The sequence below is a fragment of the Spodoptera frugiperda genome, chromosome 8 (genome assembly GCF_023101765.2).
Source record: "Spodoptera frugiperda isolate SF20-4 chromosome 8, AGI-APGP_CSIRO_Sfru_2.0, whole genome shotgun sequence".
Classification (NCBI taxonomy): Eukaryota; Metazoa; Arthropoda; class Insecta; order Lepidoptera; family Noctuidae; genus Spodoptera; species Spodoptera frugiperda.
The window spans coordinates 2,505,205-2,528,427 of record NC_064219.1 but is presented as its reverse complement, the minus strand read 5'-3'; the positions used below and the strand labels follow the sequence as shown (position 1 = coordinate 2,528,427).

Here is a 23,223-nt window from a genome sequence, read left to right as displayed (position 1 = left end):
ATGAGTACGAATTCATTGAAATTACTCTCACTCACCGTCGTTTGTGTGTATCGTTACTCTAATGATCACGTCACAAATCAGCTGGGAAAATTGGTACCCAAACCTTCTTTACCGAACTGCCTCGGGGCTTCAGGTGTCGGAGGGGAGAGGTAGAGAGGGCAGGAGGGGGAGGAGCCCGCCAACCCAGCGAGAGCGAAGCCAGCCATTCATAAAACTAAACCCGATCGATATAAAACGTCTCACCTACCCCGAAATGTCACTCGAAATTACTACACCGCATTCCCGCCGTTCATTGCTTGGTCAACGCACCCCCTCCGGTAATAAGACGGCAGTAAAAACGCAATGGATTGTACACATTGCCATTATGTGCCGTCTGAGTGAGGGGACGTGTTGTTTTAGGTGGAACTATAGTTTCGCAAGCTCCTAAAGTACGTTTGAGATTTAGTTGAGATTAGATTGGTTTACTGAGCTCTCTGACTAGTATCTTGGCTAATTAAGTAGGGGGTGGACACAATTAGTCCGTACCTAGTTTATAAAGACATGTGTAGGTATTACTTATTGTAAACGAAGTAAAATTTGTATGTGTACTTACTTACTTCTTTTGATTATTTTAAGTTCCTCAATGGTCAATTGATCACACGTGCGAATTTTTGGCCAGGGTTTCTATTCTCGAATTGATCCATTAAAATATAGGGTTTGCCATATATGCCTTATACTGAGAAGCTCATACTCTTGCAGTGATTTAATAATACTATAAAACGTATCATTCAGATTGCTTCGTTAGTCAATTGGTTGTATGCGACTGCCGAGAAAGAGGTCCCTGGTCGGGGTTATTAGTTTTTATAAGTTTTGCAACGGTGCCGAAATATCGGAATCTCATAAAAACTAATAAACATGGTAAATATCCCGTTTCAAGTTCTAATGATATCTATACCTATAGATACATTCGTTTATTTATCCATGTTTATTCATTCCTAAGTGTCACTCGTCCGTGTCGGGTCTGTAAACAAAAAGTCTGCCATCTGCCTTCTCGAGATAAGGAGGCCTCCTCCAAACTCCTTTTGTCATGGTAATAAATTCATTGAAGAATCATTTTATACATCCGACGCGACGCGATGGAACGGTTTAAAATGCGATAAGTCAGTTTGTCTAAGTTTGTTATTTTTAGTGGATTTTCGTTTTAATTTGAAGTAAAGGGATCTGGTTGGAATTTTTGTTTCTTGATGATGATTTTTTTTTATAGTTCGTATATTAGAAAATCGGGCATAATGGGAATCGGAAAATTGGAAAGAAATAAAGAAAAACCTTTATTAAAAAGTCTAATTGTTTAATTATGTATCATAGAATAGTTTTGTATTTATTTACCTATTTATGCTAGTAAGATAAACTTAAAAAGTGAGATATATCTATTTAAATAATAAATTTAAAAAATAAAACATTACATTATTTTATAAAATACTTCTGCAGCAGATATGCATGACAAAAACATTTGGAAGTCAAGACAATTGTACGAGTATTTTTGATCGACAAAAGAATATTCAAACAAACATAGAAAGAGCAAGCTTATTCAGTTTACGTAAACAGAGTAATTCGGAGCGTCAAACAAAATCACAAATACGCTTCAATATACGACCAACCAAGTTATTCACTTCGTGCGGACAAAATTGGAACTAAAAACGGCTTAAGTAAAATGTTCGTAAGTGTTGTCCCTAAAGCGACGCCAGCGCCACTGGGGGATGAAAAAAGAAGTTTGTATTATCTTTATTAATGGATACTTTTGTAAGATTCATGTTGCTCCTGATGTATGCACGATTGTGAACGAGATATGGACTATGGAGCCATGAAGCTATTCTCTGATAATCCTTCTTACTAAGCATTATTTAGGAGGATATGTGGATAGTATTATTCGTCCTTTTTTTGTCGCAAATTTCTTGTGTAGTGAATTGAGAATGGTTTCTGTATTTTAAAAGGATTAGATTGTTTGTTATAGGCTCGTCCTCTATTACATGGGACTTATAATACAAATGGTCAAAAGTAATGAATTTAAACTTATTAAGCCTGTTTTAAAAAAATCTCGAAATCATGGAATCAGTATGTCTGGAGCTCTACTTATATTTTAGGCACTAGTGACTAATTAAAAAAGAGTGCTTAAAAAGTGCCACATCTTAAATTCTTTGTGAAAATATAAATCAATATTCTTTAGGATTACTTTTATATGATTAAAATATCATTTTGTTAGTGTGAGTTTCTGAACGATTATATTTTAAAGTGATGTAATGCAAATATTGATTGTTCAATAATATAAACATGACGCTTTTAAAGCTAGATACATAATGTTTGTGAAAGCACTTACAAACTAAATTAAATAATATTATTAGTAGAGCATTCTGTTAGAATATTTTAATCCATTTATTTTTATACTTCGCTCGACACTTTGTGGCGAGTTGAAGATCATGATTAAAAAGATTCAGATTTATCAGAGAGCACTGCTGTCCAGTCTCTGTGAAACGCGTAGTTTTTTAAGGACATATCACATTATAACGGCACCGCTCTAACAAGACAATAACCTTGTCATTTAAATTTGAACATTAAATCTTAAGTCGTATGATATAATTCATAACGTTAATACAAAAAAGTTGTAAGCGCGTTGGCCGCGCGCTTGCAGCAATTTTGTAGAGAGTGCCGTGCCGTGTCCGTACCGTTTATGTGTGCGATGACTCTTAGTCGGTAATTTACACCCGCAGGAAGAGTAGCGCTGGTTAACAAATCCATTCTCAAACTCAATCGTCTGACTTAAATACAATCGAATAGATACATAATATAAAGCACGAGTGCTTCAGTAAAATACAGGAGAGTATTTCAGCTGAATGGGCGACGGGTCCGGGTAAATACTGATTAGCATAAATCCAATATCAGATCGAAGCTATACTGAACACCTGGCTTGCAACTTTTATACAATTACTTACTGCCGACATATTCGCTTTGGATTGAGATGCGAATCTTTTGGCTGCTTTCGGCAGTCCCTTTTTTGCTGTTGAATGGATTTTGAATTGTATCGTCATTGTTTTAGTGTTGAGATTTAGATGGCGATTGTTTTTTATTGAGTTTAGTTGAAAGGTAGTGTTTTGAATAAGGAGAGATGTGTATATGTATCTTTATATATATATATATATATATATATATATATATATAAGATGTGCTACAAAGCTGTGACAAACTATGTGACCGTTTCCACTGATACTAAGCTATATAACTATGCGAGAAATATACGCAGGTCAAGTATACGATGTATCGACAGTAGGGAAGCCATAGCACACATCATGTCATATAAAACATAGCTTAGCTGAGTCCGTTTTCACCAGTGCTAAGCTATGTGTAGCAATGAATATGATTGGTGGAAGTCAAACGCATTCACAACAATATAACATAGTACATCTCTGGTAGAAAAGCACCTTGAAGATCTTTTAAAAACATATCTCTATATATCTCTGAAAAAGCACATTGGGATATGAACAATGGCTACATATACATAAGTTACACAACATTAATTCAGTCACTCATCTTATCGGCAGAAATACGGTTGACTGACCAAACCGGAACTTAATTCCTTTTGTGGGTAATATGTGGACCCTGTGACGGAAACCCACTCGATTGAAGACTGGTCTGCCCATCCACCTGTTTAAAATCGAGGGTCCCCATTTATGTGACTCGAAAGCTTAATTAAACTGCACCCGATCATGTAGGTGGTTTATATTACGAAGTGAAATCACAAGAATATTAAGTATTTGGTTCGATTTTCGGGTTGGACGAATTGTTTTTGAGGTTTTTGGTTTCTAAAATTCTCACCAACATATTTTCAACCTTAATGTCTCCTTTTACGTAAGGCTATTGTCCAGTTTCCACGTAACCGCACGGCAAAAGCACGCTTTTGTAAATTGACGAATGCAAGACGAATGCTTGCATCTTGCAGAGAAATAATCAAAAATATGTTCACGTTGCGGCAACGTCGCGTCAACTGCACGTCATGCGTAGATACTTAAAAACAAATAAGAACATACATTTGTATGTAGAGGCCCCCGCCTCTACATACAAATGTATGTCCACATTATATACACTCGGTGCACATTATATACACGCTATACAATGTACACCCACTTTTCACCATTTGTGCTGGGGATGAGCCTATTGCCATATACTGGGCACAATTTTAGACTCCGTGCTACTAAGAAATTTTCAAAAAGCCCAGTATGTAACTAACTTCTGAAATAATAGATCTAATTAATTTATTTTATAGGTACTATTAACTATTCTTCTCTACAGAAATAAACTCTATATAATAATATATTAAGATACTACGCAAAAGCAAGAAGTTGATTTGGCCACATTTTTCTCTTTATCCCCGGCATAAGACGATATTTCAGCTATAAGCCGGGATTGGGGATTTGAAAGTGATTTCAAGTGTTACGGCCAAATATTTTGTCAGGAAAAAATATACCTTGGGCCGAGGGAAAATACACCTTATTACTAATTTGGGGACCAAGAATAAAATGTCTATATAGACATACTTACCTATATATAGGTGTGTAAGGAACTGATGCCGATTTCTATATCTTATCGACCGCTGTATGTCCTTTTTGATACGATAATATATTCCTCTCTCTGTGTAGTTTTTGTTAAATTACTTAGCTTCTGCCAGCGGCTTCGCCCACGTTCCCGTAGGATAAAAAGTATGCTATCACCCAAATCAGCTCATACCCTGTCTGTTTACCAAATTTCATCAAAACCCGTTCAGTAGTTTCAGCGTGGTTGACGGACAAATATCCAAATAAATAAACCTTTACATTTATAATATTAATGTGATTTTTCACTAAAGTTGTTATATGTTTTTTAATGTTGCTGTTGTATGAGTTGAGTTATCGTAAATTCGCGTGTGGAATGTGCAATAAAATATTTTTTAAGTAATTCAATTATTTATTGGATATTCTTAGTAAAGGAATACGCGTTATGTTTTTACAATTTAATATTCAAACAATAATTTCGAAGAAGTATACTTTAGTGAATACTTGATAAACTATGTATAATTTCAAATATTTGTTGAGGTTTTCTATTAGTGAACAAAGCTATGGTAAGTTAAAGAAAATGAACTTATATCTTGACAGCAATTGTATTATAACTCTTATTTTTAAAATAGAAATGATTTCGCCCGAAATGAGTATAAAAATCACGACATTCTACTCCTGCTTTTCGAGCCAGAGCCCCAGTAAACCCGGTAATCTACAGCTCCGGATCGGGTATCAGCCCTACCGGGCCAAAGCTATATATTACGCCCACTGACTTTTCTAGTTTTTAGAGCTTTTGTAGATAACTTGTGTAAGCTAAAGTATTGTGGTGGCCTGGAGATTGCGGCCTAACTCCTCTACCATGAGGGTGCGGGTTAGTATCGTACTTTCTAAGTTTCTTTACACACACCATTGACATAATTATGGTGGAGGAAATTATTGAAACCTAATCCAATAATTCTTACATTATTAAAAAAATATGGATGATGTTTATCGTTTGTCATACGAACTATACTTATTATACTCTTTGCATAGGTACGAATGAATGACGTGATGACATCTAACAGAGACAACTACAGAGTTTTCAGTACAGATTAATGATGAACTGATGATGATGAACAAAGCAACAAAAACAAGATGAACAACACATGGATTTATAAAATCCTCTAAAATTACATTTTTAAATACTTCTTACAAAATAATTGTACCAGTAGCAAGAGCATGGTCCAAGCTACCGGGCTCCAGAGACAGAAACTTCCTCACAATGTGTGCCAAGATTGTTATTAAACCTTTTTGGTTACAATATTGTGTAATTTTAATGTATTCCATTATTTTATGCTTTCACATTTCTTCAATACAAATTGATCCTTGTACATTTTTAATACGGTAAAAATTTGCTATCATTTAAAATATATCTCAATCATATAGGTACCTATGAAAACCCAGTCTCCTTTACAAAACTATTTCTCTATTATTTATGTAGTAAGTGTCAAACGCGAAACATAAAACGTCTATAGTGTATTGGACAGCGACAGGTATCACTTATAAATATTGACGTCATGTTTCTTTCATACCTTATTTCATATTTTAGTGGATCACATTGAATTTATTTTACTCTTTACTCGTAGTTTCCAACGATAGGAGCAGTATGTAATACTATGAAGTGATACATAATACTGTTAAAGAAATATACCAAAGGGTTTTTTTAGTGTAGAAGTTTAATTTACGACGGCATCATAGAAATCCCATTGCCTACAGTTATCATCATCATCATCATCATTGTAATAATCATAGTCATCATTCTCATCATAATTATAATCTGTCTCAATCGTGATACTGTGTTGGACGAACTGACCTGAGCTGCTGCTTTGAAACTTTTCTTTAAGGACTTGAGAAGTTCCTTTCTGGTAAGTAATCTACGAAGCAATGTAACCAAGTATTGTATTGTGAACCTGATTGGAAAAGAGTAACATATGGAGTTTGTTGCTTGTTCTTATCTATAGGAATCTAAACTTTAGAACTAGCAAATACCTTCACTAGAGGACTGACCGACATAGAGACTTTTATTTAATATTATAATATTAGCTTTGACGCTCAAAAGTGCCTTCCAGGTCTATTTGAAATAAATAAGTTTGACTGTGGTATGTGTTAACTTTTTATTATTTTGCCACATGCTAGAGCAGAATTTATCATAAGATAAAAATACAGATTAATTACAGATACAATCGGCTATTGTTACACTAAAATGTGTGGGTTTAAGTAAAGCCTAATCTTAAGAAACCACCGTCGACTCAGTGATGGTCCTTATAACATAAATTGTGGAAACTGTGTGTACATTGTACAGCGGCATTATGTGCCATAATGTGCACCTCTGTCTACCCCTTCGAGGATAAAAGGCGAGACGATATATTTAGATGATACAATGGGTGGCGGGTGGTTATGGGTGGCGCTGATCGCTTACAGTCAGGTGATCCGTCTTCTCGTTAGCCTCCTATTTCATAAAAAACCTACTTTCCCTAACCAAACACACAAAAGACACAAAACAAATTTTAAAATCCCCACATCAATACTGGGACCATTTTCAGCTGAAATATTTCATACGTTTACAGGTATTACACAAAATATATTAGCTGTAACAATGACGGATCATGAGCGTTGATTAATCTCCTTTATGCCGCTATAAAGGTTCCGACACACGACCGCAGCGTGTACGCTGCGACACCGGACGGCTATATTTCCCCGTGGTGCCATTCTACAGCATTTCATTTTCGTCGTAGTAAAATATTATATTAGGTTTTTGTGTGGGTAGTTTGTGATGTGTGGGTATTTTTGGATTATGTTTTTTTAAAGTCCGCCTGTACGAGGTGTTTATTGGTTGACTCGCGTGAAATTTCTATGCATTTGTTTCAGATAATTTAATGATTAGGTACGATGTGTTTATTGGTTGACTTGCGTGAAATTTCTGTGCATTGTTTCAGATAAATTTAATGAATTAGGTATGATGTTAAGTATGGGTATAATAATACTTGAAATGAAAGGTGTAAATAAATATATTATTTCGCAAATAATTTGTGATTCCTCGAATTAATAGGAAGAGTTGTATTTATTCACACAAATAATTTATTATTATTCTTGGAAGTCATAATTGCTATAAACCGATTAAGCCGAATGTTTGTGAAACATCTGATATTACCTTTATTCCGTTTCACTTTAAGCACATTAACGAAAATACTCATATTTCAAAAATATTACATTGAAGTTTACAAAGTATTCTAAACTTTATTTCAAACATAATAACATCTAATTAGTAAGTTTTGATTTGCAAAGTTAGTTTTCTTCTAGAGTCTAGATTTATCCCCGATCCCCGCACAGTTCCAGACTTCGTGCTACTATTGAGAAATTTACGAAAAACCTAAAAATAGCCCAGCATTTCTTTGCCCGAATCGGGAATCGAACCCGAGATCCCTTCTCCGACACATTTGCGACAACTTGTCCAACGAATCATCTATTGATTGTTTTGCGAACCTGACTATAGTATAGGTTTAGTATTATAATTATATTTTTCTTATAATTAGTCAAAACATTGCGTTGTATGGTAGTCACTCAATCACCAGTAATGAAAGGGTTTTGTACATCGTTTTATTGATTTTACGCCCAATAAAAGCAGTCAATTAATTAATCAAAACACACATGACGGCTCGCCCAATCAAAATTTTAATTTAATTTCGAATTTCAATTTGAACCAATCAAAACGTTGCGTTGTAGAACTCTTCTGAGAACTGCCTGTGTTTCAATGTTTGATACAATCATAATTTAGTTACTGTGAAATGTGATTTATTTGTAGATTAATTACAAAGTAAATGAATTACTTTTTAATCAATATTTGAATAGCTTTTTATTGAGGAGGAAAAGTCACCCAGTGACTTCTCTCGCCTTGGGCGAGGCGAGAAGGAGTGTCAGTTTGGGCGGTCACCTTTTTTTTCTTTTTAAAAAGTTGCCACACATTAGGATTTTCTCCTGTGTCGTGGGTGCGTTTACAAACATACAAGTTCACATACACTTCACACCCAGACCCGGAACAACAATTTGTGGATCACACAAAGAGTTGCTCCGTGCGGGAATCGAACCCGCGACACGTTGCGCGGCAGTCAGTTGCCCAGCCACCGCACCAACCGTGCAGTCATTCAGTCAGTCATCAGTATTTTCTTTTCCCTTGGTGATTCCATTCCAAGGCTTGCTTGGGTATATGGTCATGGTTCCTTCGGAGCGTCTGGCCAATCCACCCGCCACATAATCCAATGTATATAGTATCTTATTTACCATATTTTTTCTAATATTCAAATGGTTTTGCATTAGATATCGAGAGCTCGGTATCTCCAATATCTACGGACCATCTGGCGATCCCTCTTATATTGAAAACGCTAGAATTACACAGAATGAAACAACGAAAATACCATTTTTTTTATTAATTTTGTAATTTAGAATTTCAAATTAAATATATCTGTCTGTGTCTTGTGTGAAAATGAATTGTGAATGTGTATTGATTGTGTTTTTATTGTGACAATTTATTAAATTAATAACAGTGATTGGTACAATATTTCTATTTTATTTAACAAAGTGGTACGTGTTATAGATTTATCTGTTGACTAGTGTTTTATAAACGATTTTATTTATATACAGGCTGACTGCTGAGTTTCTTTCGTTTCTTAAAAAACAAACGTTGAAAAACACAAGGATTTTCTCCTGTGTCCTACAGCATTTTTTTTTAAATTTCGTCTGTCTGTCTGTCTGTCTGTTTGTTCTGGTTAAACCGATAAAATGGCTAGACGACTTTGACGGGACTTGCTTATAGCTGATGTAAAGTAGTAATTACTTTTTTACTACACGCGATATGAATATTCTCCATATGATATAACATACAATGCAAAGCTTAATGATATTTTTTATCTTTTAGAGAAAATAAGTCTGTTGTTAATAAGATTTTGGCTAATCTGGTTATAAATGTGACTGGACAATACGCTTCCTGCTTGATCCAGTGCCATTTGATTGGCCGGTCTGATTACTACAAATGGCCGTGTGAGACTTAGTTCGGCTAGTGTTCCTCATAAAATAACGGCATTTCTAAGCGGATTCTGTAAGAACGTAAGTACAAAATATGTTCATTATTTTCATATATTGAAACTTATATTAATTTGATGGTTTTTAAGCCGTATTATGGGAATGATAAGATCGATTTATGTTATAAAAAAAGTTAGGAGGTTATTTTTTTAACCTAAATTGCCGGTGTCGATTACTGGTCCTCAGAAATTGACTTGCTCCAATCATCGACGAGTGTCGATAATAATTTTATTAAAATTATTTTTGTGTAACCACGGAATATGGTTCTCTTTTCTTTGCAGAATTGTTAGATATTTAAATTATGTTGATCAAAGTAGAGTTACCAGTATTCGACACGATGTCGATTAATGGGATTAAAATGTGTCGATAATTGGTTCATACAGATGTCTCCAAGAAAAAAACTACATTTAATAATGAACATACATTTTATAAACTAAATTTAGCAGGTATTTTATACATTAAATATATTACACTGATAATAATTCTTCCTGTTATAAAAATAAAATTTGTTTAACTGTGAAATAAATTATTTTTGGATTTGAATTTAAAATAATTGCTTAATTTTTTATGACTTAAGTACTTATATTGAATTTAAGTCAAAGGTCATGAATACTAGGTAAATACTTATCCATTTCGACACATTGCAATTCCATTAATTATTTGTTACATTTGACAAGAGAATACGGTGACCGACGGTCATCTTTTCTTTGCCGAATTGGTAGATATTTAAGTTACCAGTAATAGGAAGATTCTTACAGATGGCTCCGAGAAAAACTACACTCTCGACCAGATTGAAGCTGTTAAGAATGGAGAAAAGATAGCAAGAACGTTTCGGAGTACCAAGAATTCATGACAAAATAACACGAAGAACTTCCATTGGTTGTAGTATGGGGCCAAGTACTAAATAAAATTAATTAATTTTAATAAATATGTAACTATTGTTGATTTCCCTAATTTGTACTTATTTAATCTTATCAGAGTGTATAGTTTTATCAAAATAAAACAGTATTCAAGATTAAAGCTTATTTTGGTGAAGATTTTTAAAGTTTGTAGTCAGTGTTTTTAGACTTGACAAATTTTATAAAAACAATGTATGAGTACCTAAACATAAAAGACAAATAAATTAATACTTACTGAATTGTTCCTTTTGATTACGGTCTAACTAATGTATCAAATCAGTCTACTGTCTCATTGCGGGTAATAGTCGATAACTGGTAATTGTCGATAACTGGGTGTCGATACCTGGTAATTGTCGATAACTGGGTGTCGATTATTGGAGTTCTAGTGTCGAATATTGGGGATTTTACTAATATTTATTATTTTTGGTTTTAATACTAGTCCACATCATATTTAAAAATAAAAATATAGCCTATTCATATTTCAAGGACATATTTTATCGTATACAACGTCACTTTTATTTTAAAACATAATAAAATACTCGTAATCTTAGAAACAAACACACCACGTTCTAAAACTGTCGATCATTGGTGCCATTACGATACTTCCCTTAGTTTATAAACGCCATTGATAGCAGTCCATTTAACACTTCGACTTGAGATATTTTTTCACAATGTAGAAAGTAGAAAGGGATTTCTTCCGAGCAAGTGTAGCCAAGCGGAAAACCCATCCCGGTTAGTAAGTAGTTGGTACAGTCGGTTACAGATATAGAGATACGTAAGCAGCTAGGGATGTCAATGTTTTAAAGGAAAGTTAAAGTTTTCGTTGGAATTTGTGAATTGTAAATTGACTGCATTGGTTTTTGCTGTGGCTGGGTGATTGACAGTTATGCCACGTGGTATAGGTTTGATTCGTACACAGATCTGATTATACAGCGTGTTTGGTGCATGGACCGACCATTGACGAGGAGACGATGGCAAAATTATTTAATAACTTCTCCTGCCCTGGGTGAGGGAGAGTGTCAGACTCTTTCTGACTAAGAACCCCGCTCCTTTTCCTGCTATGAGTCCCGGTTGCCCCATAGGTTGTCCGCAGCTCTTGATCTGGTATTAGCCCAGCAGGGCTCCATCTATGATGGTCTGATGGTCTCTTCAAGAGTCTACTAGTCCTAAGAAGAACTATTTATAAAAAAATAACTATTTATCAATATATCCAACACAGACGAAGCCACTGGCTGAAGCTAGTATACCATATCTATATCTTAGTATCCTGATAACATGTCGACGTAGTGAAATGTACACAAACAGAATGATTGTGTATTCGTATCACGGCGGGTTTCAGTTCGGTCCCGGCAACTTTCCTGTTTACCAGAAATAACCGCTTTTGTTAATATTCTCAGCGGTTCCTTTAAATTTTTTCTTTTATTTTTTCCGCAGTATATATATGTACTTGTTTGTTGGTTGCTTTTTTTGATGACTCCGTGGTTTTTTAACGTTTGTTTTTATGGAATTTCCTTTCGGTAGATGTTCGTTTTGTTTTGTAAAAGGAAAATTGTTTTCGTTGTATGGGTTAAAATGGTGTTCTTAAATTTATCTTATATTTATTTGACTACTGATTTTTTATTGAAATAACTGATATTTATTAACTTACTATTTATGTACACACATACAACATTAAGGACGACACATATAATTTATTACTGTTAAGGTACAAAGGCACCACATATCACACTATTCATAATTAGATAACACTGCATAAAATGCAATATACTCAAAGTTTCTTGTAAATTGTCACAAATATTTTATAGATATTATAACCAAAATGGTATCTGCCTAATAAAATAGTAACTTCAAAAAGAAATGAATACTAAATTAGCAAATATGTGCAATATTTCTTTTGTACTCCAAAGCATTTTATTATATTTGTCAGTCAAGTTAATTCAATGAAACTATCTGAAAATATATTCTTTATTTGTTTCAGAACATGGCGCTACACAGATCAAAGGCGGCTACATGCTGCGATACAAACGTAAGTATCTTTTTAAAATATAATTAGCCAAGAATATCCAACGTGTCGCCTTCGTAGCCACGTCGTAGCAATTTCGTAGCGATCTCGTAGCACACGCGTAGACCCCGCGTAGCATCTGTATGAATTCAATTCTGATTCTCCTTTCATTTTAAATTCCATTCTAGATTCTAAATCTTCGATAACATCTCATATAGTTAGAAATAAATTGCTCGTTGAAAACTTGTGAGCATTCGTTCGTAATGAAAAAAAAATAATGAAATAAAACTAGGGTCGTCGAGATTTACAAGGGTGAGTGAACTCGATATAATATAGTGGAACAAAAAGTTTTTAAAGAAGATATATGCTATCGTGTTTTTCCTCTCTCAGACGAACAACAGGCTCGTGGGGGAAGGGCTGAACTTCTTTATAGTGATCTCGTAAAAGTCTAGTCAATAAAAAATGCGTACTCGATCATTTTCGTGAGTCAATAATCTGGCACGGTGTAGGCGACATGAAAGGGCTTGGGAACAGGGCTGTTAACGTTTTTATCAATGAATATTTATCGATTTATAGTACTAGAGACTTTGTGAACGATCTCGTCCTGGGATGAATTGAAAGAATTCCTATTCATGCTGCTAGTATTTGACGTGGGTCGAATTTTATTCACAGTTTTTTTTTTGTGAATACCTTGGGACTAAATTAAGTTTATATCCTGTGTATTAGAACCTTTACAAATATCTCGAAACGAAATTGGGTTTGAAGCCACTAACTGTTATATTCAGAGATATTTAATGATTACTTAAATTATTCCTAAGTAACGATTTTGCATCGTAAGGACTGCGTTAAGTAACAATTAAATGACTCTGAGTATGGCAGTAAGTCTGTAAAAATATACGTAACATTTTTGTTCCTAAAAAAATTTAATTCGAGAATCGAACCTGAGGCCTCTTGCTCTCGCGTTTACCAACTCTCAACCAAATAGGCAGTCTTCCTCGACAGTTTGATTAAAACACTAACATTGCCACGTTAAGGTTGTCAAACAATACTAATTCACTCCAATATATCGGTTGATGTTCGGCAACCCTTAATTTGACTCGCCAACCCTGCCTTTAGGGTTAATTTCTCATTCGTTCGTAAAACAAAGTTACTTTACGACGATTGCCGAAGGTTTATATAAAGTTTTATTCTAGTTTTATTGTGCTGAGATTAAGGGACTGGGGATATAGGGGATTAAAGATAAGAGATTAATATTAGATTGGTTAATATGTATTATGTGTCTGAGAAAGAATATTACATGAGTGGAAATAGAATAATGTTTTGAAATAATTTTCTTTTTCTTGTGTCATACAGTATCGAGATCACTCATATGAAACTACAGGTAGTACTCGTCCACAGAAGCATAGTCATAAACGAAAAAAGAAAATAATAAAATAGAAATTTTCACGCAATATAAGTAATTATATTAAATACTTTGTGAATAACTCTTCTGTGGTTAAGGTACATCTTTAAGGTAGACACAGAAGAGCTGTACTGTTGAGGGTTGTCTAGGAATGTTTTGGACATGGGGAGCGGTTGTTGCAATGTTGTATTTGTAAAGTGTTCAAATTAGCTCAAAGAAAAAAATGCACTTTTTGGCTGAGCTGATTGGCCTATTTGCTTATTTTTCGCACATTGTTTCGCACAATAAAATTAATACCCAACCGCGTCAACACTTAATATAATGTATATAAAACCTTCTGACTTTCTTTTCACATCTGCACTGTGGCAGACTGTTATGAAATTGCCGATATAAGTAAAAACGGCAGCTGGCGTGCCAGTTACTCGACTATTAAGTAGCTGAAGAGAGTTACGACCAAGCCTCACTTGTGAGACAGAGATAGAGCGTTAAAGAAAAAGAGACAGCGAATATAAATGACGTCATTGACAGTGAACTCAGCGTTTATATGGGACCTGTGTAGACGAAGGTTTTTTTAAACGGGTCTACAGACGATGACTTTTTACTACGTCTTGGGTGTGTTAACACACTTTATGTCACATGCATGTCGCATTCAGACCCAGGCTATTAGTGGTTTGCACAAACAAAACTATGCGAGAATCGAACGCAGCGGCTAGTTGCCTAGCCACTGCGGCAACCGTATAGTAAAGTTTCTGTCACATCAACAGCCTATAAGTGGATACTGCTAACAAAATACCTCTTCTCGCACAGAGAAGGTTTGGAAGGCCATGCTTAGGCACGAATGAACTGGCTCGACCGGAGTGATACCACGGCCTCACAGAAAAAAGAACGTGAAATCTTGCGTTGTGTAAGGTTAGGAGGCCCCGAATTACCCTTCCCAATCTTCACAATCTTCGATTCTTCACCAACCCTTAAATTCCTAACCCCAAAGGCCGATAACGCATTTGTTACGCCTCTGGTGTTTCGAGTGTCCATGGGCGGCGGCGATTGCTTGCAATCAGGTGATCCGTCTGCTCGCTTATTTCATAAAAAACGACCCCATGATGCATTTCAATCAGGTTCAGACCAAAGTCTCTCGTCTATCCAGGGCGTTAGTATGCGCATTCGATTCCAAATACTCGTAAAGTTTGAATGTCGAGATAGAAGATTCATTAAGTAAAGTAATTCTAACTATCAGTAACTATTACGTGAAGCTGTAAACTTAAATGTATTTTAGTTGTAGCAACACTGATGTGAATTACTCTAATCAACCATTTTGTACTTTAACCAAAGTGAATTCACAATTTTCAAGTTTTAATTTTGAGTAAATACAATGAAAGTAAATAAATATTGGTATTGGGAGCTAATTGACTGCTCGATTGGTGCGGTGGTTGGGCAACCGGCTGCCGCGCAACGTGTAGAGGATTCGATTCCTGCACGTAGCAACTCTTTGTGTTACTACGTTGCAACGGCAGTCGATCTTTATTATCCAGTCCTGTCCTAGTCAATATCAAGCCTTGGTCAGATCTAAGTCGAAATCTTTAAACATTTATTACAATTCATTCCTAATTAGCATTTAAAAAATTTCAAATTGCATTACAAAATCAAAGTCAAATTATTTTATTCCAACTAAACCATAAATAGGTACTTTTGAAATGTCAACAAATAAAGAAATAAATAATAGTCTGCCAGTCTGTCTGTCAGTGAAACTAGGTGCTCGTCCGTTAGTCTGTCTGTCAGTGAAGGCAGGTCCTCTCTAATTGGCCATCTTCATAACCCATCAAAAACGGGACTACATTACTATAGTTTCACTGCAGACGTATCAGCTTCTGAATATCCATTCGTCTTTACGTGCTCTCCGATCCCTGGGTCTCAAGACGGTAATAACGGTCCCGTCGTGAGTCTGGTAATAATGTTACCGCCGTGAGACTTATGAGCCGGAGATCAATTGCGGTGTGTGAATCTTAACTGTGAGCACTTAAATTCTGATGGCTTTAAATAATTTTATGTTAACTTATTATTCATGCTTTCTGAAGCAGGAACAGTAAAAGAGTCGAGTTTAATTATATTATCATACCTACCATACCATATATTACCATGATGTGAGCTTTGGTACGAATAGGCCGGCTCGACCATCACGATTGATATCACGGCCTCATAGAAAAACGACGTGTAACAAAGCTTGCGTTGTGTTTCGTTGTATGAGGTTATCGGAGGGTCATTTCCAATCTTCCCAATCACAAATTTCCCAACAACCCTTAAATTCTATCCACAGCAACGTAGCATAACACATATCTGGTAGAAAAGCATCCTTAACACTGAAAATGATATTTCAAATTATACAAAAATATATTCTGTAAGAAAATACCCATTTTCCGCTTGTTACCTTTTTTATCAAAATAAAAGCCGCTCTTTCATCTTTGTGCGACAACCAAGAAGGGAGAATTTATATGTTTTAAAGTTTATAAAATATAAAATCTTTCTGTAAAGCATAGTTTATGAAATAATGTAAGAACTAAGAATTAAAACATGGTTATAAAACCCTTTTCATTTGAAATTGTTCGTGAATGTGTTTCGCTGAATGTTTTAAACAGTTGTATTGTGAATATTGTGAAGTTAGTTTGTCACACTCACACGTGTCGTTTTGTTTCAGGGAAATATTTATGGAACTCCTGGTCTGAAGAATGGGTGGTTCTGTATGACGACTCAACTATGGCATGGTTCAAGGTAAGGATTTTATGCTAGTTAATATTACAAATGTAAAATTTTTGTTTGTTTCTATTGAAACACGTCCAAAAATGTTTGGACATTTGATCGTCCATCACGCTGAAACTACTTAACGAATTTTGATGAAATTTGGTATACAGAGAGACAGAATGCGGGCAAAGCCGAAGCTGCAGTTGGTGAAACTTGTACTATAAAATATTTTCGTCACTACGAAACAAAAAAACATACAAGTATCTAGTCCATTGGCGACGAACAAATTAATATTAGACATCAATTTCACTTCGCGTATTTTTATTATTTTGTAAAAACATGTCATTTATTAATCTCCCAAAAGTGACAAAAACATCAATTTAATCACTCTACCTATGTTCAGCGACAAAAGCAATCTACCAAAATAAAATATCTGAGAAAATAATTCGCAAAGATGACTCAGTGCCCCAGTAATATCATAATCCGAGTTTACTCCGTCGTACTAAGTACTAACGTATGACAACTTTCTATTTGTTGATTAAGAAACTTGCTGGAGACTAACCGGTGCGCGAATTTACGGCGGCGTTCGATCGTAGCTTGTGTGAATATATGGAGTGGGTTTGGTGTAAGAGAGGAGTGACGAGCGGGATATCAGTTAATCGTTTTATTGTCCTGCCTTGTTGGTCGAGTGGTCGCAAGTGCGACTGCGGGTCTCGGGTTCGATTCCCGGTTCGGGAAAAGTATTACTGGGCTTTTTTCGGTTTTGCGAAAATATCCCAGTAGTAGCACGGAGTCTGGAATGTACAACACAAAAGTGAAAAGTGGGTGTATATTGTATACTGTATAGTACCCCTTCGGGATAAAAGGCTTCATGTTGATGGACGTTTTTTGTATCTTTGAAATGACAAACAAATCCATGAGTCCTTGGATGGTATCTTATGGACGTTTGCAATACTGGCGATGTCGGTCATGGGTCCTTTACGATTCCTTTTTGAAGACCCCTCATATTTTAAATAATTTTTAAGGAACCTGTAATAGGTTCCTCTACCTACTCCGCGCCCGCCTTTGTAATAGAACCACGAGTTCAGGATGCGTCCAGTACATAAATGCAATATTAGCTTGTGCGTCACATAACTTATGGTATGCCATTGTACGTTTATGTACTATTTGCGTATATTGAAATATCTTGTCCAATGTCCCTCGTTAAAGCTGTAATTATTGTGTTCATAGCTAGCGTTAATACAGTACATAAAACCTAAAGTAGCTACTGTAAACCTTTAAAATGAGGACTGCAGACTTTGGCAAATTGCTCTCCAAATAGTATTTAGTCTTTGAATAGTTAAGATCGCTTGAACTTACAACTTACACCATCCTCAATGGCGTGTACCCTCAGTAAAGGGACGCACTATTCACATGTCGAGCTCGGTAACAATCAAGGAGAGCCCGGCGCTGGTCCCACCTTATCCAATTGTTTGCATCACTTACTCTTGCTGGGTCTGTTTGAAACTTATGTTATGTACACAACAGGCAAAATATTACGTTGCCTGCCTTTAGAAAATGAACGTGTGGACCAAGTTTCTCCATATTTTATTATTATAATTGCTTTGTGATTTCGTCTGTGTGAATTGCGTATGATAAATATGTTTTCTACGCGTGTCTCGGTGGGGTAGTGTGTGTGGAGGGCGATTGTAAGTGTGAGGTGTAAGTATAGTTATTTTTGTTTCTTACGTAAGATGAACTAGACATTCAAATCGTTATGTTGTAAAATAAAGCTGTACAATTTGTTTTTTATGTTTTTAAAGAGAGTTTGTCTTCTCAAGAACTTACCAGTTATACTCCAAATTGTCTCGAGTTTTTTGTTTTTATAGAGAATTTTACTCAGGAACTTACCAGTTATACTCCGTTATCATCTCAAGATCTATCCAAAGTCAAAGCAAAGGAAGGCACTTTTGAACGTCAACCCATGATTACAATACTAAAACAAAAATAAAATGTCTGTCTGTCGGTCAGTCCTCTAGTGATCCAATACCACTAGAGGTCCACTACCACTTTTTTTAGAAATGCATTAAAATTACCAAAAAATAATTATATGCATATTAAAAGCATAGAATTGTACACCCTAACTACTAAATAATACGATAGATTTTTACTCAACACACAATAATACAAACACAGGTTTCCCACAGAGTTTCAAGTTTAATCTTTATTTAAACAGGAAATGTTAAACACAAACATATAATAAGTAAGTAAACATCGTTATATACTTGTGGCTTATATACTTAATGGTCGTGTAAATATTATAAGTAATTGGATCTGCGCTCCCAACTTATTGTATTAAATTTCTAAACACAAATATCTGACGGCCATATTGCTTATGTTCTTCTCGTATTTTAGACAAAGAGAGAATTATTTATTATTATGTATGTCATCGTAATATTATGACTGATATTTTTTTAAGGTATAAGGTGTATATTTTACCGGGACGCCATGGCAGCGCAACCAGTCGTCGCTATCAACAAAATATTTACAGCTCTATAGAGAGTTACTCACCTGGTGTCCGCTTGGTTACTCTGGTGGCACGATCAGCTCAGACTGCAGCATATAATGTATCTGATCGCGCATCTATGCTGGTTGTGCCACCGAAGCGCAGCTCGAATATGCGATATATCAACACTAGGAAAACCATCCATAGTACGCATCCATAGCACACATCCATAGCACGTATCTTTCCATATAAAAAACATATCATAGTTCAACTCATTTGTACCAGTGCTAAGCTATGTGTACCAATGACTATGATTGGTGGAAGCCAAACGCATCCACAGCAACGTAGCATAGCACATCACTGGTGAAAAAGCGCCGTAATCCTTACCCCTTATCTCGTTATATTATTACATTTGTTGTTACATACAAACAACAGCGCAATACTTTAACCTATCAAAGCAACAATCATACACAAACAAGTTCTTTTTTATATATTAATATTATTTAGATCTCGTCGATTTAGCGAAAAACTTCAGTAGAAATGAGATGAAGAAATTCATATTTAATATGGCTTTCGTGATATCGAAACGTTAGTGTAAATTAAACTCTGTAGTTTTAGGAATAAGGGTGGGTTTGCGTTGGTAGTTGAAGTTCGGGATCTCCTTACAATGTTCGTTGAGTCAGACTTTTATAACGGTGATGTCAAAAAGTTTTGTTTTATTGAAATAGTTGTTCGTAGATATTGGGAGAGTGCATTTCGAGATAGCGTTACTATTTTAGGGGACAGTGAGTAAAGTTTCCTAAGAAAAGGAGGATCCTCTGACCAGGCGACCCAACTGTTATTCGTTGGGATTTTCTATCCATGTTTATTCGCAAGTGAACTTCATATGTGCGATGTAGGATTTATGAAGTCATCCGTTCATTTACTCATCGATCGTCTATATGCGACTTCTGTCATCTGTCATATGTGTTGCCACACTATCTTTGTGTTTTAGTATAAAGCCTCGTCCCCATATGGAAGTTAGTTCCTAGTGGAGACGAGGCTTTATAACTGTTTTGAGACATATTATTTAATAAGGTTAATCACGTCAAGTCACTTATTAAACTAAGTTATTAGTTCGGTCATTGCATAGTCAACTATGTTATTTATAGGTCCCCAGCATGGATTGAAACTAGTTGAGTAACATCGTCACACAATGACTGCCGTACTGAGACATGTAATGATTACTTAAACTATTCCTTAGTAACGATTTTGGCTTGGCTTGAAACAAGTTGAGTTCCTCGTCAAAAAGTTACTTAAGTAAGCCGATAACATAATAATTAATATAATTGCGTTTTCCGATATTGAATTTTCCGAGAAATGCTATAGTGTTGTCAATAACGCCTGTTACTTAGAATCGATAATGTAATTGTTAATAGGTGTTTGTCAGTTATGCGCTAGATTTTCAAATCCTGAAACATTTTAGTCTAAGTTTCAATTTCCATTGGTAAATGAAATTGATATTGATTTCAGAGTGAGTTTGAGATGGTTGAATAAAAAAATCATAGAAAACCGACGTGAACCAACGCTTGCGTTGTGTTTCGTTGTGTGAGTGAGGTTACCGGAGGCCCATTTACCCCCTTTCCCAATCTTCCCAATCCCCGATTTACCAACAACACTTAAATTCCTAACCCCAAAAGGCCAGCAACGCACTTGTAACGCCTCTATTGTTTCGGGTGTCTATTTTTCGGGTGCGGCCGCAATTGCTTACCATTAGGTGACCCGTCTGATCGTTTTCGGGATAATAATTATAAAAAAAAATAAGATATTCCTTCGAAATTATTCCGCGAATCGATTTAGAGAATGGGAAAGCTTATTGATATCTCTCTAGAGTCCAATACAATTGCATTCACATTTGTATTTCAATATCTTACTGACCGGTAATAAGAATATTTCTTGATGTAAAATAGCTTAGAAAAGTAGATTGGAAAATAATAGAATTAGCATCGAACTGCAAAACAATGTTTATTTACCTGAGTGCATTATTTTATGTACCTGACCTGAATCATTTGTATATTTACTACTTTGTTTAGTTTTGAAGCACGTCTTTTATTACATGGAATGAAAATAAATAGTAAAACGAAGAAACTGTATTAAAGAAAGACATTTGTGAAACGTACTAAGCGGAAAACTGACGTCACACGATGACAACAATAAATAATGATACATAGAGTTCTATATACACACATACATAGTTTACGTAACGCTACGCGTGTACAAAACACAATACACATTACCCTTGAACCTGCTACCCTTGAAAAATAACTATTCCTCAGGGATAGTATTTGGCGAAAATCGAGGTCACTATCCCTACATTGTCAAACCAGAGTAATTTGTATGTAAGTAGAAAATATTGTCATCATTCTACCGACCTCACCCCAATATAGGGTACGGCTTACGACTGATCGGGGGCTTACAAACGTCACCCAAATATGATAAAACGCCTCTACGATCGTCTCGTAGCCGCGTAGACCTAGCTACGCCGCCTACGCCGTAGGCCGGCTACGAAACGAACTCTGAATAAACTTAGCTTAGGTTACAACTTCGTAATTTGGATGTTTTTATGTAGAAAGATATTTTCGGTTGTCTGTTTGTCAATGTTATTCTCGTAAAGAGTAAAATATATATTTTTCTGACGCTGTTTTTATTGATTCGTGACGTTAATAGATGTCTTTATTGCGGCTCGAAGGTTATAATAAAATGTTTATTTGAGAAGTTTTGTTGCAAAAATGTTTATATTATTCCGAAGGGTAAGTGGATGATGGTTATGTAACAACTTCGGGTTATTTATTGGTTCATTTTTAATAAGAGGTTTCGTGTTTCGTGACTGTATTTTCGTATAGGTTTTAAAAGTGGACTTTTAATGTTAAACATTATATTGTCTTACTGTTTATAAAAACATATTATTATTCTTCTTATTTCCTCTTCTTATGACTGCACATCTATTGCAATAGTGGGTAACCTTTCGCTACGAAACGGGTTCAGATTCGATTATGTACATGTAGAGAACACAACAATTTATTTTTGTGTAATTTACTGCCAGAAATAAATAACATTTATTAATTATTCCTAAGTAACGATTTTGTTCTGAAAACAATGGCTAAGTACTGGATTAAGTCATCATTAAATGACTCTGAGTAGTTAATTTATAGGTTAGTTTATATTCGATTGTCAACTCACACATTAGCACCTACACCTCAAAAGTTTAACATCCAACTTCCTAAATAAAAACACTAAACCCTTTTATTTAAATAAACAGGTTTACATTATTAAAGAGTTTTTGCAAATAAAACAAATACTCCTCCGGCTCCAGTGCCATGAGTGTGTTTAATTGATTGCCTCACAAAGCACTTTATATGCTAATCCAAGACACGGCCTGACTTCCCATTGAATGTCATTACATTGTAAACCCTATAATAACGAGGTTAAGGGTAATTTTGTCATTAACATAAACGTAATGATTAGGGATGATGATGGTGTATGAACATTAAAAATGTATTTACTCTGTCAGTTAGGTAATGAAAAAATATTTGTCGAAAGTGTAACAATACTTTGGGAGCAAATTGGTTATATAAGAAAATAAAAAATACGTGTATAATGTTTTAAAATAATCCACAAGACAGACATTAAAATAAAAATTGGTCGTCTACCATATTAACCTGGCTGGTTGAAATTAGGCTAGCCTAAGGTAATTGTGGTAACATTTTTAATTATCCATATAAAAAAATATGTATAATTAACAATATTCATAACCACTGATCGCTTTTACAGACACAATAGTTAAGTTATTCTTTGTCAAACGTCAATGTATGCGAAAGCAAGCGAATAACTCATTTCATTCGCTTAGGTAAGCGAGCTAGGTCCAGTGGCGTCGCAACCGCCGAGATTATTGCGACAAAAGTTATAATAACTTCCAGGATGAGTGGGGAACAAGGGAACAGAGGTAGCGAGCGGTTGATTGAGCTATTTAAGAAAAAAATATGTAT

At 35.2% G+C, this 23,223-nt stretch overlaps 1 protein-coding gene across 3 annotated transcripts in view; it reads left to right on the top strand.

Annotated features, from left to right (window-relative positions):
• LOC118275352 (uncharacterized) overlaps positions 1–23,223 on the top strand; it is an 82,309-nt gene that overhangs the window by 15,379 nt on the left and 43,707 nt on the right. For 2 of the 3 annotated variants that reach the window (XM_035593270.2, XM_035593271.2), the window contains exons 3-4: positions 12,555–12,602; positions 16,670–16,743. In XM_035593270.2, the coding sequence (XP_035449163.1) occupies positions 12,555–12,602; positions 16,670–16,743 (122 nt within the window). Of the gene's footprint in view, positions 1–6,116; positions 6,467–12,554; positions 12,603–16,669; positions 16,744–23,223 lie in introns of those variants that run through there. The other variant, XM_035593272.2, reaches the window with a different exon arrangement.